At 42.3% G+C, this 16,399-nt stretch overlaps 1 protein-coding gene across 11 annotated transcripts in view; it reads left to right on the top strand.

Annotated features, from left to right (window-relative positions):
- The window catches only part of ABLIM2 (actin binding LIM protein family member 2), a 128,875-nt gene that overhangs the window by 18,114 nt on the left and 94,362 nt on the right, over positions 1-16,399 (top strand). The window contains exon 1 of one of the 11 annotated variants that reach the window (XM_064418765.1): positions 9,873-10,027. The exons of 9 other annotated variants lie outside the window; for them this stretch is intronic. In XM_064418765.1, coding sequence (XP_064274835.1) covers positions 10,012-10,027 — 16 coding nt within the window. In that variant the 5' untranslated portion in view covers positions 9,873-10,011. Of the gene's footprint in view, positions 1-9,872; positions 10,028-16,399 lie in introns of those variants that run through there. One more of the 11 variants, XM_064418768.1, reaches the window with a different exon arrangement.

Below are 16,399 nucleotides of genomic sequence, written 5' to 3'. Positions count from 1 at the left end.
TTTCTACAAGTCATGGTAGCTAATTCAGAGTTTTCTGCTTTTGGCACCTAAGGTCTCATTGGTTGGGTGAGCTAGTTGGTTGTCAGTAGAGAGAAGCATTTCCATTAGATGTCACATTTTCCACAGCCCCAGTGACAGTTGTAGCTGAAATTATTACAGTGGTATGGACTGGATTGCATTAAGGAATTGTTCCTAGTTCTCTGCTTATTTAACACGTTAGCCCTTACCATGTCCTTTTCCTAGCTCTTATGTAAGAAACTCTATTGCTGAGAAAATTAAATTACATCATATCATTTTTCACACCCTGAGGAACCCATCAGTCTTTTCATGGAGTTGCATATTGTGCTTTGAATATGCAATTATTACTCACTGCTTCCAGCTTGATCAGTGTAACTTTATTAGGCTGTGTTTTTCTTAGGTACCTCACTCAGTGCTACAATCACATCTGTATTTTAAGAGAGCACCTCAAAAAGCAAAATAACTTTTTTGAAATTCAGGCCTGTTTCTACAGAAACACTATTAAAATTAAGGAGTTTTAAAGTCCAGATAATTATAGTGCTTAGCAGTGCAGAAAAACAAGTAGTCATATGGGAGAGAATGTTGATTTCATTCATTACAAAGCAGAATTGTCTTCTTTAATTCAGTGAGACCAGGGCTGTCACTCCAAATGATAGAGAGAAGTGGGATGTGGTAGAAAGGGTATTTACCATCTGAGTCATCATTTACTTCAGGAGTATTTGGACTGACTCTTTGTTTATTTTCTGTTTTGGAAATAAATGCTGGAAATGTGCTTTGGTAACGCGGACCACTTGTTCTCTCTGTATGTTGCATTAAATTAAATTTGGGCTTCTCTTTAATTAAAAACGATTTTTTAATGGTTTTTAATTAAAACCATTATTTTTCTGTGGTGCACTGGGAGCAGAGCAGTGCTCTGATGCTCCTTTGGTACATGGTCAGCAGTGGGGAAGGGTGGACAGAGCTCCCAGGTGTTGCAGTCCTGAGAAGCAGTAAGGGAGACTCACTTCCTCCAGCAACATGGTGGGAAGGAATGTTTGAAGAAACTGTGCACCCAGGAGAAGGGAGATGTCTGGGACAAGGATTGAAGTTGGGAAAATTAGATGCTAAGGGCAGTCAGGGAGGGAAAATAGAGCTAAATTAGAAGTAAATTGACCTGGTTGCAAGTAGATTGGTCTTTGGGTATTCTCCTGCTCTGGATGAGCCCAGTGCCTCATGGCCTCTGTTCTTAACCTGTGTGTGGCTTTGGTGGGGCTTCATGTGCTTGTTGGGCTCCTTGCTGGCTGTGTGTGGACACATCCCTACACCCCATGGTCCCCCAGATTTGGCTGTGTATAATTGTCCTGCTTCTATATAAAGCCAGCTGCCCGAAGAGCAGCTGTGGGTGCAAAGACCAAACCCATGTGGGGTAGTGGAAGGGAGCCTGAAGTGCTCGAGGTGGGAGGGCTGTGGGTGCAGACAGCCTCAGAGCTGGGCAGGCAGCAGGGAGGGGATGTGCTGGAATGTGTCGTGGCACGAGCTGGGTCCATGAACAGCCGTGTCCATGATGGCCCTGCAGCCCAGGTCTCGCTCTGGTGGTGTATAGGTCAAGGGACAGCGTCCTGCGTCACTGCCCTCTGAGCAGGTTGTTATTAAAGACCTGAATTGGTGGGATTATTGGCAATTGGAGCAGCTTGCAGCCAGATGAAACTGCTGGTTTCCTTGCCCTTGTGATGGGAGAAGGAGGAGTGACCTACATCTGCCCAGGGACTGTCAAGCTCACACTGCAGTGACTTGCTAGGATTTTCTCTATTAGGGACAGAGATAAAGGCTTCTCTTGAGACAGAGGGAAGTAAAAGTTCTCTGTGTTCACCAGGCCTTGGCTACAATTTTAGATTAATTGTATATTTTGTATAGAGTGTGAGGAATTAACCAGCTTCAGCGGCTGGATGGGGAATAGTGTGCTTCAGGATCTCCCGACCACACTGCTGTTCACTTGACACAATAAAGATACCTTGTGTTTCAACCCTGTTGAAATCGGGGGAGAGAGGTTAGTGTGGAATTTGGCGTTGGATTTTCATCTGGCCTCACTGAATTGCATTTCTGTACATTACCTGGGAAAAATGCTGTGCAATATCTTTCTTTTTACATATAAGACATGATTTTATCAGAAGATGTTGTGCTTCCCCTTCTGTCTGTAAAAGGTGAATATAAAGCTTCAGAACAAAATATATATTTTGAGCTGAAACCCATTTGCTGTCTGAATGAGGTGGTTGTTTGCAAATTAAGCAACTCAAAACTTGGTCTGAAAGCAAGTTGTACAGATACCTCAAAAATGTTCCTGTTGATAATAGAACTGTTAGTTGCAGAACTGTGCAAGAAGTAGCACTGCAGCTGAAGGCTCTGGGGTCGTGTTGGTGTGAATGTAACACATTTCTGCTATGGTTGCAGTGTCAGGAGATAATTGATTGCAGAAACTGTGTAGCCTGAATGTGAAAAGGGAGGCAATGTGCTGGTTTGTCTGATGAGGATGAAGCAGAATTAGATTTGTATGGGTGTAACTGAATCTAAGAAGTTCTTACGCTGTGAAAAATTCACCAAAGATAACTAATTTGCACTGTGTGAGGTAGTGTGACTTTAGCACCAGAACTTCAGTAACATCAATATCTATGTATATTTGAATTAACTCCATGATTGCAAAAGAAAAAAAAAAGTATAAAAAGAAAAAGCTAATCCCTTTCTAATGCCAAATTAAGCAGAACAAATAAAAGCAGGACTTCAATTTTATATTTCAAAGTAACTATTTTAGACATTTTTTATGCTGTGGACTACAACATAAAAAGGAAAGAGCCTTTGCAAAGGTCCCTAAATTATTAATTGTAATTCTTTTAGATATGTATTTCATATAGTGCTAGTGGAAAGTTAGTAAATTTTATTAATTAATCATTGGGGGTGATATATTCTGGCTTGGCTAGCAAAATGAACTATTGCTTTTGTATTATTTTATCTTACTTTTGCTTTTTGGTGTTGCTGTAGCAAACAGGCGTCACTGTTGTTACTATTGCTCTGTTTGTACCAGGGAATGGAAAGACAAATGAGCCGTGGAAATTCCTTGTACACTGTTTTTCCCCAGTAGCAAACATTTGCTCATTTCCAAGGCAGGGAATGTGCTTGTCCCTCTCCCCCCTTGGAGGACACAGATGGAGCAGATGTCAGTGTGAAGAGTGATGCAGAGCAGGGGTGCACCCAGCAGGTGCTGCAGACCTGGGGGCAGGAAAAAGCACCACAGTGACAGTTTCTGTTATTGGGTCATGGCTCTCCAAAAAAGAATGCCCTAAAGATGGGGGGACTGGCAGGAATATGGTTTGGGTAACTGGTGGAGGTGCTAGAAGTGATCATTAGGCAGCCAGGAAGGTGCAGAACAGTAATAGATATAGAATCCAGTGATTTTTTTTAAGTTGATCCCTAAGATTTTGGAGCTGCTTACAGTGTAACTCAGCAATAAAGAATATCCATTAATTTAGATACACTCCAAGAAAAAAAAAATCTACTTTGTTTCTTAGTATTAAAGCTCAGAGACATAATTGCATTTCAGATGTTACTCATGGGAAATTGTAACCTCAGGCAAGCAGGGGAAAGGTTGAACTTTCTGGTTGTGATGAGCCAACTGCTAAGATCCAAACTTGACAGAATTAATAAATTAATGCTGATGCAAGTCTTTGACTCAGATCAATAATTGTTTTACTGGTGGACTTTACTGGGAGCAGGGTTAAGTGCAACAGCATCACATTTCCAGTGGTGGCTTCTTTTTTACTTTCAAAACATTATTCCACATTGTTGACACATTCCTCAGTGATCATCAACCAAAATGAATGCATTTAAGTAGGATTTGGATGTGACCTGCTGCTTTGCAGCTACATCCCTTCACAGAGAATGGGATTTGGAAAGCAGGCAGAAAAATGTTCTCTGGCATGGTCCCTGTGGGCTGAAGGCAAGGATTAAAGCACTGGGAGCTGTGTGTGCGAGCAGGACACAGAGTGCTGCAGATGAGGATGTGTCTGAGATCCCCACTCCCCTCTGGGGCAGATTTCTTCTTCAGGGCTTTTCACTTGGGATTTGAAGTCCAGATCCTAAATATGATTTTCATTGTCTCCCTCCTTTGCAAACCTGAGCAGAGCTATCTGTGCAAACACCAGGGTTGGACTTGCAGCTGCTTGAGCCCCTGAGGAAGAGGGATTTGCACCCATGGTTCCCTTTGGGATCTATTTGTATAAAACTCACCTTGCCACTTGTTCAGGTGGCTCCAATCTGAAGGTGACAGTCAGCTTTATTTGCACAGGGTGGTCTCTGCATGGTCATCTCTAAACTGTCCTGGGTGTGCCATCACCTTAGCTGGACTGGGCTGCAGGGTTTGTGGAAAGGCATCCCAGGCTTGTGGGATGAGTGCATCCAACAAATGTGACAAGGATTCAGAGAGGTCTCTATGGTCACAGAGTTGTTGTTTCTTGGAAAACGAGGAAGATAACTCTTCAGATGGAAACTTCTCAGATCTGCTGGGTCACACCGAGTAAAGCCCTGGGTACCCACACTCACAAAGAACACTCACAAGCACACACAGCTGTTGCCACTACATGTGGAGCCCAAAGGTGCTTTCCCACAGTCAGTCATGGGCAGCTGGGAAATGGGAAGTGAAAAAACAGCTTGCCCTGCCTTTGGATGTGTCGAGGAGGGATTTCCAGCCTTGCAGCTTTGGACTTATGTGTGTGGCATTTCAGGCACATGAGTTCTCTTGGACATAGACCCAGGCCTCTTAACTCTCAGAATGTCCCATTTGGGAGGGGATGATGGGGGTGGGGTGTGTGCCTTTTTTTTTTTTTTTTTTTTTTTTGGACAAGAAACCTTCAAAGTTAAATTTATTGATTCCGATTGAAACACATGTGAGGTTGAATCTTTTTGTTACTGGATATCATGCAACCTACATCATCATTTGATAATTTTTGTAAGATAGGTAGCTGGTTGAAGAACTATGGCAATGTCTGTGTAACTTTTCAGAAGAGAGCAGTGCAATGAAGGTCCTTTAAGTCTGTCTAGTTATTTAAATAATACTTCTGTTTACTCTCTATTTAAGCACTTGAAATTTCCATTAATTAAAAATCCAGACAATTTAAATGATAATTTTATATATAAACCAGCGATAAATTAAAATTTAGTAATCTGTTTCTTTTCAGATTACTGTAGCATCATCCCACACAGCAATATCTTCCCTTTAAAACCTCCTCCATGCACTCATTTAGTCCCAAAAGAAATACCCAAAAATGATCTTGGCATCTTTGTAGTGCCTGTCATCTTTCTTGTACCACTCATAACCCCCTAAATGCCAAAATTACATTGTAGTTTAAGTCCTCCTGTATACAAAGATATAAATGAGTTTTTCTAATTCTCATACCTACCACGTGCAATTTCTGGCCACACCAACTGGCATTTATTGCCTTGTTCTGCTTCTTTGCTTTCCCTCCCATAATTTGAGTTTTTTCCTGGGTAGTTCTTGTTACAGTACCTTTTCTGTTGCAGCCAGGATGCCTTCCCTTAATACAATACATCCCATTATCCTGGCTCACCACTGGGTATACAGTTTCCCTCCTGCTTTCTGAAGTCCTTTCTGTGAAAAGTCCCTTGTAGTGCCTGACCTTTTAGAAACTAATACCTTTTGTTAATTGCTTGCCTTATCCTTATTACATGACAGGTTTTCTCTGGGCTAAATTGTAGCCTATGACCTCTGCTTCAGCAGATCTTTCCTTATCTGAGGTCTGCTCCATTTCACTGGCAGTCCCTGTGAGTTTCCTAAGCCCAGCAGAGTCCTGGCGTGGCAGGTTCATTCCTGAAGGTGTGTGACCTGCACGACCATCGCTGTGGCTCTCATTGTCTCTCTGCTGCTAACCAGACCCTATCCCATTGTCCTCTGACCTGGATCACTTTTGCATTCTGGACGTCCTCTCCCTTCATTATGGGGCAGTTTTTTGGTTTTACAGTTGTCTGAGCACCCTGGTTTTAGGTTTGATACACCACTGTTTCCCATTATAAAATCTCTGCTAAAGGCTTTGTAGGGTTTATGCTTGATTTCTGCTCACTATTTTGGGTGCACAGTTTTCTGAAGAATATTAGATGGTGCTTTCATTCTAGTTGGGCGAGCACAGGAGGCTAATGCCAGCTTAGTCTGGATCTAGGTCTGCCATAGAGAGGAAAAAGGAGCTGGGAGTGGGAGAAGTTCTGCTGTTGTTCATCCAACTTGCTGGCCAGCAGTCAAGGGCTGTCATCATGGATTTCAGGGCTGAAGAAGCTCTTTATTCCCAAGAGATGGCAAGGAGCAGAGCAGGACTCATGACCCAGTTACCTCTGGAGCAAACACAGCTGCCTGCTCTCCGTCAGAGCTCAGAGTGGATCCTCAGTCTGATTTTTCCTGCTTCATAAATATGCAGGATTCACAGAATCACAGAGTGGCTGAGGTTGCAAGGGGCTTCTGGAGTTCATCTAGTCCAAGCTCCCTGCAAGAGCAGGTTCTTTACTTCAGTGCCTTGTACAAGAGCCCACAGTCTCTGACCTGCTTGCACGTGTTTCAATTAAAGGTGGCTGTGCACGTGGCTCATTGCTGTGCAGTTAATGAGAAGTGTTATCTCATGCATGGACTTGAGGATGGAGGTGTTTGAGAGCCAGATGTTTAAACTCATGCTGTTTCTGAGCGGGACAGGTTTTGGTGGCATGCAACAGGTCACTGGGGGCAGAGTTGGGTGGTTTTGCAAGTCCATTCCCAGCAGAAATGGGATTAATGCAAGAGAGGCTGGGCAGAAAGTTGGAAGACGTGAGTTTAGTTGTAGAGGCACCATTTACCCACCATTTACCTTTTCCTGCTCATTTTCACTTCTGCCATGGGTTTGTCCTTTTTTGTTTCTGTCGTGAGTGCTTGGGGACGTGGGAAACATCTATTACTTAATTTTATTTTTGTCCTAGTGATAAAATATTACTGAAATCTGTATCATTATATATAGAGGTATATTTAATTTTATTGTGTTTTTCATATGATAGATTATCCTGAGTTGGAAAGGACACACAAGGATCCTCAAAGTTCCAAGTCTTAGCCCTGCACATCACCATTCCCAGGAGTCACACCATGTGCCCCAGAAGTGTTGTCCAAAAACTTCTTGAACTCTGTCAGGCTTGGTGCTCCCTGGGGAGCTGTTCCAGTGCCCAACCACCCTCTGGGTGAAAAATCTTTTTCTAATATCCAACCTAAACCTCCCCTGACACAACTTCAGGCCATTCCCTGGGGTCCTGTCACTGTCACCACAGAGAAAAGGGCAGTGCTTCTCTTTGTCTGTGATCATATTATCCCCAGTAGAAAATGCAAATTACCACTAACCTGGATCAAAACTACCAAAAGCAAAAATAACATGAAACAGCACTGCAACCAGTTTTAGCAACTTAGAAGTAAAGAAATCTTAAAATGTACTGAGAAAATCTATGAAATGTGATGATTTCTTGTATTTTCCAGAATTTTCAAAGTAAAATCATTGATTAGAGATTATTTATGAAAAGTTAATATCTTAATCTGATTGAGACTGGACTCTATAGTCCCCATTTGCCATTAAACAGACATATATACGATTGGGTAGAAACTTATTGAGTGACTTAAAGTCCATGGACTTAGTCTTATAAAATCATAAAGACTCCTGTGCTGCAAGGGACCCATGGGGATTGTTGAGTTCAGCTCCTGACTCCACACAGGGCAACCTAAAATTTTAACCAATATGCCAGTCCCAAGCATCTTAAGAGTTGGTGCAAGCTAACAGGTACATACCTGTTGTATATTGCAAAGTCCCTGAATCTCAGGTGGTGTAATAGTGCTGATTTTTTAAAAAAATTCTTGGTTAGAAAATATTTCCATATTTTCTAGTGAAGAACAAGCTTTACATTCTTCTACATTTAATAAAATAATTGTTCCAAAACATTTTCAGAGACAGACTGTGAAAAAAGCTCAAAATGGGCCCAGTGAAGTGCAGTGAAGAACAGGAACAGGGTCAGACTATGCACTGTCACCTTCCTAGAGTCATATTCCTGAGAATCCTATCGGAATACCTCAAACTGAAAGGGATCTGTGAGGATCATCAGGTCTAACTCCTTGTTCCTTGCAGGAACTACCTAAAACTAAACTATAACCAGTCCAGCTACTACTGACATTCACTTTAGCTTACACTTAGGAAGAGGGCAGTGAGTACAGGAAAAATATGTGAGTTAATTAGGAACAGGTCTGAAATCTTTTTAAAATGTCCTTTATAATTCATGGTACCACAGGTTATAAAGATTTTGCAGCCAGCTAATCCATTTCAGAGTGGCCTAAATTCGTTGCTGTCTGGTTGCTGTTTGCAAAGATGTTGGTGACAGCATTGACCTGGGTAATGTAACCTTGGAAAAAGCAAGCCTGCTGTGGCTACCAGGACTTCACTTGAGATTTTAAGAGGAGCCAAGTGTCCTGTCCTTTTCTGTAGCAGGGGTAGTGTGCTGTTATTACTGTTAAAACAGTGGAGTTACTGGTGTTTGGTCTGCGTTGATTTGAGAAATCAGGTTAAAGCTACACGGATTTCTGGATCATTTGCAGCAGGAGGTCTCTGATCTCTGGCTGTGCTGCTGCCACTGCTGTCCCTTGTCATGCCCATCTGAGCCCATCATGCTCATGAAGGGCAATGGCCTCGTGCTTTGTGCCTGTGAATCCCATGAGATGTGATGGAGTTTCTCAGAAGCACCACGAAAACCCTCTGAGCTCCTCGAGTGTGATTTCTGCTTTGCTGTAGCCAAGTGGTGAGACTGCAGGGGAGGCTCAGGGATCACACCTCAAATTGTAAATACAAATCAGCGCGCTGTGTGGCTGCATTGTGGTCATACAACGTTAAAATGCAAGTTACCAAGCATTTAGCCTTGGGAGCCTGGCAAGCAGAGGGAAAGGCTGTGTTAGAGTGAAAGCCCTTTCACTTTTCCTGCCTATTAATTTACGTGCCTTCAGAGTGTTGCCATTTAGCAAAGTGCCTTTTGTGTTTCTGCCAAGCTGAAGTAGCCGCTGGGAAAAACTAAGTAGGCCAAATCCTGCAGATATCTGGAGAGCTCAGACAGGGTGGCTGATGGTGATCCAAAAGATTGTGAGGATGGATCTGGCTTCGTGGAGGCAGCACAACAATATTGAACAAAATAAAAAGCTGACATAAGAGTTTCATGTCAAAAGGTAGCTGCTGCAAGATAATGCATATAGAAGATTTTTTTAAAACTGAGTTGTTCATAATTTTGGTTGAATGTATAGAACCTGGGATCTTCAGATCTGTGCTCTGGGTCTCGGGCCATGTCAGCTGAGGGCTATTTAAAGTTAATGGACCTTGTCTGTCTGGCATGGCCCAGGGCAGCGGTGTCCTCACCATATAGATTCCTGAAGTTGGAGTACTTATAGAAGAGCTCGTTCTGTTCCCATGTAGTGCTTTAAATAGCTCAGCACATCACTGTTATTCCAGTGATACACATTCCAACTCCATATGAGCAAGCAGGGGAGAGATTTTTGGCTGCCAGGTATCGCAGTGAGAGCATCTCACTGTTTTCATCATCTCCCTCTGTGCTGTGCTGCACTGGGGGAAGGGACCGGGGTGGTTGGGGGATGTCTAAAGGCTTTCCCTGCTACCTCAGCCCGTGTTTCTAATTGATGACAAGGACTTTGCAGGTTTGAGTTCTCCCAGCCTTTCTCCCGAGGTGCCCAGCACCGCCCTGAAGCAGCTGCGCTATCACCTGATGCAAAGACACCCCTTGCTGGCACGTCCTGCATCCGGTCCCCCCGGGACAGCGGTGCCACCCCCCACGGACGTGACAATATTTGGGCTTCGGCAGGCGGCTATTTTTGCCCGGCGCTGACGGCGAGCCCGGCCCCGCTCCGCCTGTGCGGGCTGCGCTCCTCGGGAGCTGCCCCTCTGGAAGGGAACTAACGCAGGAATGCCCGAAGATACAGGTACAGGGTGCTGAGTCCTCATTCTGGCCAGCCTAGGGCTGAAATGACTCGTTGTTCGTCTGGGGATGTGGTAACTAAATCATTGATGCTGCCGTGGGAATAACAGCTCTCGGTGGTTACGTGGAAACGCAGCAGAGTGGGGAAAGATGGTTAAATGTTTATTGTAAATTGTGCTTTGTGTTCTTTTAATTGTATGAATGATGATTTGGAAATGATAATGATTCTGGTAGTTAGCTGATAGCTCAATTTGAAAACTTTCCTTGTTTTTTAAAATTGGAATTGACTTCAGAGTTTGTATTAGACTGTAATGCCCCTATTTCTTTATGCAGATATCTTGGAGTATTGTTTCTATATCCTATCTCATTGCAATCTGCCTAAACCTGTACAAAAATAGCCTTTACAATACTGAAGTAGCAGTTGTTCAAACTCAGCAGAGATTTTTATGAACTGTGTTTGAATTCAGTAAATATTTTATTATAATAATGAGGGCAGGGGGTTAGCTCATGCTAGGTTTGTTTATGTGATATGAATTTAGCACAGAGCATATGGTGAGTTTAAACTCTTTTGTGGATGCTCGAGCTGTGCTGCACCTCTTGTGCATGGTTTATTCACATCCTCTTGGATAACACCTGTCTATTGCCTCTGGTCCCAGAAACTCTGTAATTGGTGGTAAAAACAGAGCTCATCTCAGTTGTGCTGTGTGCCCCGTGTCAGCTGTGGGTTTCTGTTTAGATGATGGTGAGTGGGAAGTGCTGGAAGAGGCATGCCTTGGAAAGTCACCTTGCTTGTATGTAGTAGAAGCAGGTATACATTTCAAAAAGGAACACAGTTCTTGAAGCATTTTACTTTGTATTTTTAGACAATGTTAAAGAATTAAATTGAGACATATTGTCGTAGAGATTTATCAAATTTGGTGAATATTTTTTTCTTATAATACAGGAACTAAAGAGAGAAGTAGCAGTGCTTTGCTGTAGGAGCCACCAGAGAGGTGTAGGAAAGAGCAGTGAGCACTTCTGGGGGGATGCCTGGACCCTCTTGGTGCAGGAAAGCACTCTTGGGAAAGGCAGTGGGTTTGTGTGCTGGCCTGGGGACACTTCAGCCCTCTGTGTGGCCAACTGGACGGCTCAAGGGACCACATAATATGGACATTGACAGCAAAACTTCTTTCCCTTTATCCTCCTGGTCTTCTAGTTTCTCGTGGGACATACAGGAGAACTGGGCATTTTATTGAGAAGGCACCATAAAGCATTTGTAAAGTCATTTAACACACGGGGCTAATTGAGAAATTGGGTAAACCAGGTTACCACCAGTTATTTAATGCTCTGTTCCAGAGCATCTAACATGTCCATTCCTTAGGCAGGGCTGGGACAGGGAATTGCTCTTGCCCGCTGCTGAGTGGGGCTGGCAGGATGGATGGGAAGAGCTTGTGGAGTTCCCAGTGCAGAATGACTCTTTTTCTCATCTTTTCTATGGAAAGGACCAATGGGGTCTCAGGACCCCTCAAGCCTCCATAATGAATCACTGGTTCTTAGGGGGAAAAAACCCCCAACCCCCTTATCCAAATTGAATGTACAGCTGACACCCATGTAGTTCTGTGATCGCTGCATGTATTACTGTGTTATGTATTTCTGTTTTATCCTCACATCAGCACAGTTCTTCGTCACTGCATTTTAAACACAGACACAAGACAGAGAGAGAGCAGGGGCCAGCTCTGCAGTGGGAATAATGCTTCACTGGGACATATACAAACACTTAAATGCTTCTTTACTTTGTTTTCATCTGGATGTTTTTAAATTCAGCCCTGAGTGTTTTGACTCAGTTGATAGAAGAAGGGTTTGTTAAAACAACAGCTTAAACTCCACTCTCTAATTCCAGCAGTACTTGTGTGTATCTTCTGTAATCCTGCTCCAGGAAGATTGCAAATTTAATTCCCCTCTGGACTGCTGTGAACCTCACCCTCCCCAAGTCACTTGATACAGCATATCAGCAATCAATAATTCTGTCCTGTTTCTCAAATACTTAGTGAGTAAATGGAATTTGGGTCCCATATTTGTTTAGTTTGATTTTCAGTAGCTACCTGTAGCTATAGAGATGAAAAGTTTCAGTGTCAACACAAAGATAATTTGCTGGTAATTCCTTCTTGCAGAATAACATCCCTTACCAGGGCTGTGTGGTTTTGGTTCAGAGTTGGAATGTGGCCTTTGCCGTTGTTGAAAAAGCTGAATGCTATTATGAACTAAACAGCTCATAATTACAGTTTTAAATATTGATGTCCAATATTTTTTCCACTCAAAAATGTGTTTTCATCTCATGAAGCAAAAGGTGGTGGATTTATAGAGGAGCCTGTAGTGCTGATAGTTGATAAAGAAAATTATTGTATCTTTTCTGCTGATGGAGGGTTGCTGTTGCAGGCCAATGATAATTTCTTTGTATGAGCCTGACATGAAAGGCTTGCACTTTTTTATCTCAGCCTCTGGAACACAATAATCAAAGCACCAGAACAACCCACAGAAAGGCCAGGGAAGGTGCCCCCCACCCCCCAGGCCCTTTGTTTTTCCTTTCATTGTTGCCTTTAGGCTCTGTTTCTGCACTACCCTTCCAGGAACCTTGGTGAGGCATTACCAAGGAATTACCAAGGAATTACTGCTTTCCCCACATTGAGAGGTAATTGGGGGGGATTGCAAATATTAGGAATAAAATCTATCTTCATGTGACTCTTGTCTCTCCACTCAAATTCCATCTTTCTTTAGATAACAGTACTCTTTAAAATGTCAACATCACAGAAGTTCAGGCTGGATGGGGCTTTGAGCAATGGAGAGTAGAGGAAGGTGTCCCTGCCAATGCAGGAATGTTGGAACTAGGTGACTTTTAAAGTCCCTTCCCACCCACGTCAAGGATTCTGAGATTGTAATATCAAATTGTGTCATTTGGCCCTCTATCACTTTGGGCTTCTTTAATCACCAAGAGCAGTAAAATCTATTAAACTGGTTTTTTAGAACAGAGTCAAATAATGTGACAGAAATGAGTTGTGTGGCCTGAATTATGTCTGTATAGTAAACACAGAAAGTGGAAGTCTTTATTATTAAACTTTGTAGTTGAGGTTTGTTTCCAGATTAAATGTGCATTCTTAAGCGTGACAATTCTTAATTTTCAGTACTTGATTTCCAAGCTCAGAAATGGCTTCTGTAGGTTCCTGTGCAAACTTGGAACAAAGCACAACAAACTGGAAAAAGCATTAGGGTTGTGTTGAATTCTGCAGTTGCTGGGCATGTTTCTTTATCAGGTCTGTAATCTGCCATGAAGGTTTCTCATTTGGCTGTTGGAGAGCCTGACAGCAAAGGTGTTTGTCATCTTCTGTATGGACCAATCCTAGACTGGGTCTTCTGCCAGGAGTTTGGTTTCCCTCGGGAGTTTGCTTGAAGCAGAGAGGAGGTGACATTTTCTATCCCAGGCTCCTGAGCAGGGCATGACCAGGGACTTGTGAATCCTCTCCCTTCTGTCACCACCATCAGCTTGTCTTGCTCTGCTTCCAAAGTGTTCCTGTCTCACCCCAATATTTTCCTTACCTCTGGCACCTTATCCTGGTCCCCAGAGCTGTTAAATCCTGCTTAGTCTAGCAATGACAAAGGAGCTGGGCTTAGTCAAAGGGATGGGTTTTTTACCACAAGCTGTGGATTTTGGATCCACTGTACCTGTCACAGTGTTCACCGAGATCAGGCTGCAGCCTTTGATCCAAATACTTACAAAAGCAGCCTGCTCTGCTTTCTTTTTAATGCTGAAAACCAATATATTGTATACTAACATTTTTTCACCTTTATAAGAAGCTTAAGCATTTTGTCTGAAATTTTCCCTGAAGGAATGAGTTTGAGATCATCAAATACAAGTAATGTTCATGTGAATGGTTAAAGTTGGCAAAGCTCTCAGGCAAATATTGTGATTTTTAGGAATGGTCCTGTGCAGGGCCAAGAGTTGGACTTGGTGATCCCTGTCAGTCTCTTCCAGCTCAGGATATTCTGTGAGTCTGCAGAAGCTATAAGCACACTGAAAAGATCACTTTACAGCAGCCACAAGATGTGTAATGCAGCTTTAATAATAAGCAGTGCCACTGTCCCTCCTTCCCTGTGGTACATGCAGCAAGTGCACATCCAGACCAAGCAGTATAGAAGTGAGTCTGAGGAGTTTATTTTATTTGACAATTCTTCAGCAAACTGGTGCTAGTTAATTTGCCCGACTTGGTCCAGAGCTAAGCAGAATTATCTACTGTGTGGTCTGGTGGAGACAGGCTGAGTCTTGACATCAGAGATGTGCGAGCACTGGACAGTTGGCACAAATATTGGCAGTAGTGTCCCCAGCAGACAAGTCTTGCACAAAGAAGTCCTGTGGAAACTGCTTGTTCATTCCTTGCCAGCATTTGTCCTTGTCAAAAAGGGAGTGCAGTCAGATACTTTTAGGGTTTAAGGATTAATGAGGATACCTCTGCTGGAGCAGAATGTAGTCTGGGAGAAAGGCAAATTTAGAGAATCAGGTATTCAGCTGTATTTTGGTTTCAAAAAAGTAGCTTAAAGTTAAGAAGGAAATTTCTACAAATTAGGATATAATGGAAGAATTCAATTTTGAATTAACTCTTTAGTCAGTTATGATCTGATGAGTAGTCTCAGATCATCACATTCCATCAGTAATTCATTATTTCTCTTATTAAATATGTTGATTTTTTCTTCTGCTGCTTTGAAGACTAATATAGATACCTTAAGGCATAAAGGTAGAATGCTGAAAATTGCCATGTAAACTTATCTCCTTAAATATGGTTAAAATGCAAGTTAAAATGTTAAGTTCCCTAATAGAATTAGTTTCTAAGAATTGTCAGCAGTTGAAATTTCAACCTAAACCATATTGTGTCAATGTTTTAAAATATAAACTAATATGTGATTAATTATATGATTTTATTGTGCTAGATGGAAGAGTAAGTGTTTCAAACCGTCTTCAGAAGGACCTGTTTGTAATGATCTCAGAGGCACTGTATTCCCACTGGGGTTTTGTGAAATGCTTAGTAGCTCAGTTCTGAACTGAGAGAAAAGAAAAATAATTACTTCTTTGTCTGCAGTGTATATTTTAAATATACACTTTGTGTTACTTCAAAATTAATAGAAAAATTCCAAAAGAAATTTCAAAGAAGAATTAAAGAAAAAAACCCCAAACCTAAATATTTTCCTTTTTAAATTTCTTTTGTAGCTGAGTTTCTGAGTTTTTAATTACAAACCTTATTTTAGAGACACAAAGGGAAGGAAATGTGTGAAGTCCTGTAGGTCTGGACACTGAGCACCAAATACATAATGAGAAACAAAATTTTCTGTTTTCTCTCACATTTTCAATTTGCAACCATTGCCAGAACCAAAAAAACCCAACTTTGCAACAATATTCAGTCTTCTGCTGCTTTGCAGAAAGTGCAGCGTTGGACTCCCAGGGACAAGAAAGCAAGTAGAAAAGCAGTGTTTTCTCTGGGAATGGGGGAATGTGGTCACTTTAGGGAAGGGGGATGTTTGGAGGGTGGGCAGTGCTCTGGCTTCCTCCTGGCCCTGCTCTGGATTCCTGCAGCTGGAATTCCTGAGCTGGCTTTCTCTGCCCAGCTGGCAGCTCCTACTCTGGGCAGGCACGGATGCCTCTGCAGAGATGCTTCTCTGAAAGGCTGGAACAGGGGGATAGTTGAGTGTGAAGAAAAGTCAGTTGTTTAATTGTTCCAATCAGGATTTTTTATTTCAAATGCAACTGTTTAGGCCAAATGTTCTAGCTATGGTCAGCTACTTTTAAGTTAAGTCTTTCCTGAGTTATAGTCTATGAATTTAATGCTTGTTAGCAAATCTGGAGAGAGCAAACTTTTATTTATAGTTGCACTTTTAGCTGCTACTCTAGTAACTAACTCAGGAAAATACTTTACTTTGGTTTCTTACAGGGCTGATTCCTTTTCAGGGTGGGTCATTTGTTTTGGGCAGGTGACAGCACAGAGAGATTCTTGTGTCAAAAGTAAAGTATTGCAGAGTTCAGAGTTTCCTAGTTTATATTTGAGGAATAAATCAGACCCTCATAGTAGTCTGAACAATCTCTACTACTTCCTCTGTGTAAGTTTGAGCATCCTCCTTCCTGTAAACTTCCAGTTGCCTGTCATGCTTATATTGTTTTTATTGGAGATGCCCTTAATTATAACCAGGCCTTCAGTAATTGCTCCAAAGTTCACAATGCCTTGAGCAGGACTTTTTGACTATCACAGAACATGTAATTTTAGCAGACAAGGCAGAATGCTAGTGGGTGGTGAATAATGGCATGAGGAGCTCAAGCCCGTTTCTCTTCTGGATAAAAAACAAACCCAAACCACTTTAG

The sequence above is a fragment of the Passer domesticus genome, chromosome 4 (genome assembly GCF_036417665.1).
Source record: "Passer domesticus isolate bPasDom1 chromosome 4, bPasDom1.hap1, whole genome shotgun sequence".
NCBI lineage: Eukaryota > Metazoa > Chordata > Aves > Passeriformes > Passeridae > Passer > Passer domesticus.
The sequence above is the reverse complement of the archived record's forward strand: the minus strand, read 5'-3'. Positions and strand labels throughout refer to the sequence as shown.